Source organism: Mesitornis unicolor, unplaced genomic scaffold (assembly GCF_000695765.1).
Source record: "Mesitornis unicolor isolate BGI_N332 unplaced genomic scaffold, ASM69576v1 scaffold33799, whole genome shotgun sequence".
Lineage (NCBI taxonomy): Eukaryota > Metazoa > Chordata > Aves > Mesitornithiformes > Mesitornithidae > Mesitornis > Mesitornis unicolor.
Genome location: NW_010205785.1, coordinates 4,291 through 4,747, shown reverse-complemented (window position 1 = coordinate 4,747; position 457 = coordinate 4,291). Strand labels below are relative to the sequence as shown.

Genomic DNA, 457 nt, shown 5'->3' with positions numbered 1-457 from the left:
CGTCTGCCTCTGCTGCCGGACTTTCTTCGGGATTTACCGGGGTTTCTCTCGGCAGGGAGCAGCAGACAGAGCTGGCCGGGATCTCCACGCCTCCGGATGAGGGTAAGGGCAGCCCGGGATGGGGATGGGGAGAAACGGGGGGGTTTGCACCTGAGCAGCATCGCACCAACCCCGTCCCTGTCCCAAACGCCCTCCTCCCCCTGCCCTGGCACACCCTGGCTGCAGGTCCCTTAACCCCCTGGGGGTATTTTAGGGGGGGAACCTCTGCACCCTGTGCCCACCAGGAGCCCACAGGCTGCGGAAATGCCAGCGGTGGTTTTGGGGTGGGCGGGGGTCTCCCTTGAAGTGTCACCGCTGGGGAGGAGGCGCTGCTGCCCAGCCCTCACTGCCCTGTCTGTCCCCAGGGAGGATGAGCGGTCCCCAGGGCCACCCGGACGCCGTTTCGGCCGGCAGCGAG

At 67.4% G+C, this 457-nt stretch overlaps 1 protein-coding gene across 1 annotated transcript in view; it reads left to right on the top strand.

Annotated features, from left to right (window-relative positions):
* Positions 1–457, top strand: part of FANCE (Fanconi anemia, complementation group E) — a 14,892-nt gene that overhangs the window by 10,516 nt on the left and 3,919 nt on the right. Inside the window, exon 11 of the mRNA XM_010191536.1 lies at positions 56–102. Coding sequence (XP_010189838.1) covers positions 56–102 — 47 coding nt within the window. The remainder of the gene's footprint in view (positions 1–55; positions 103–457) is intronic.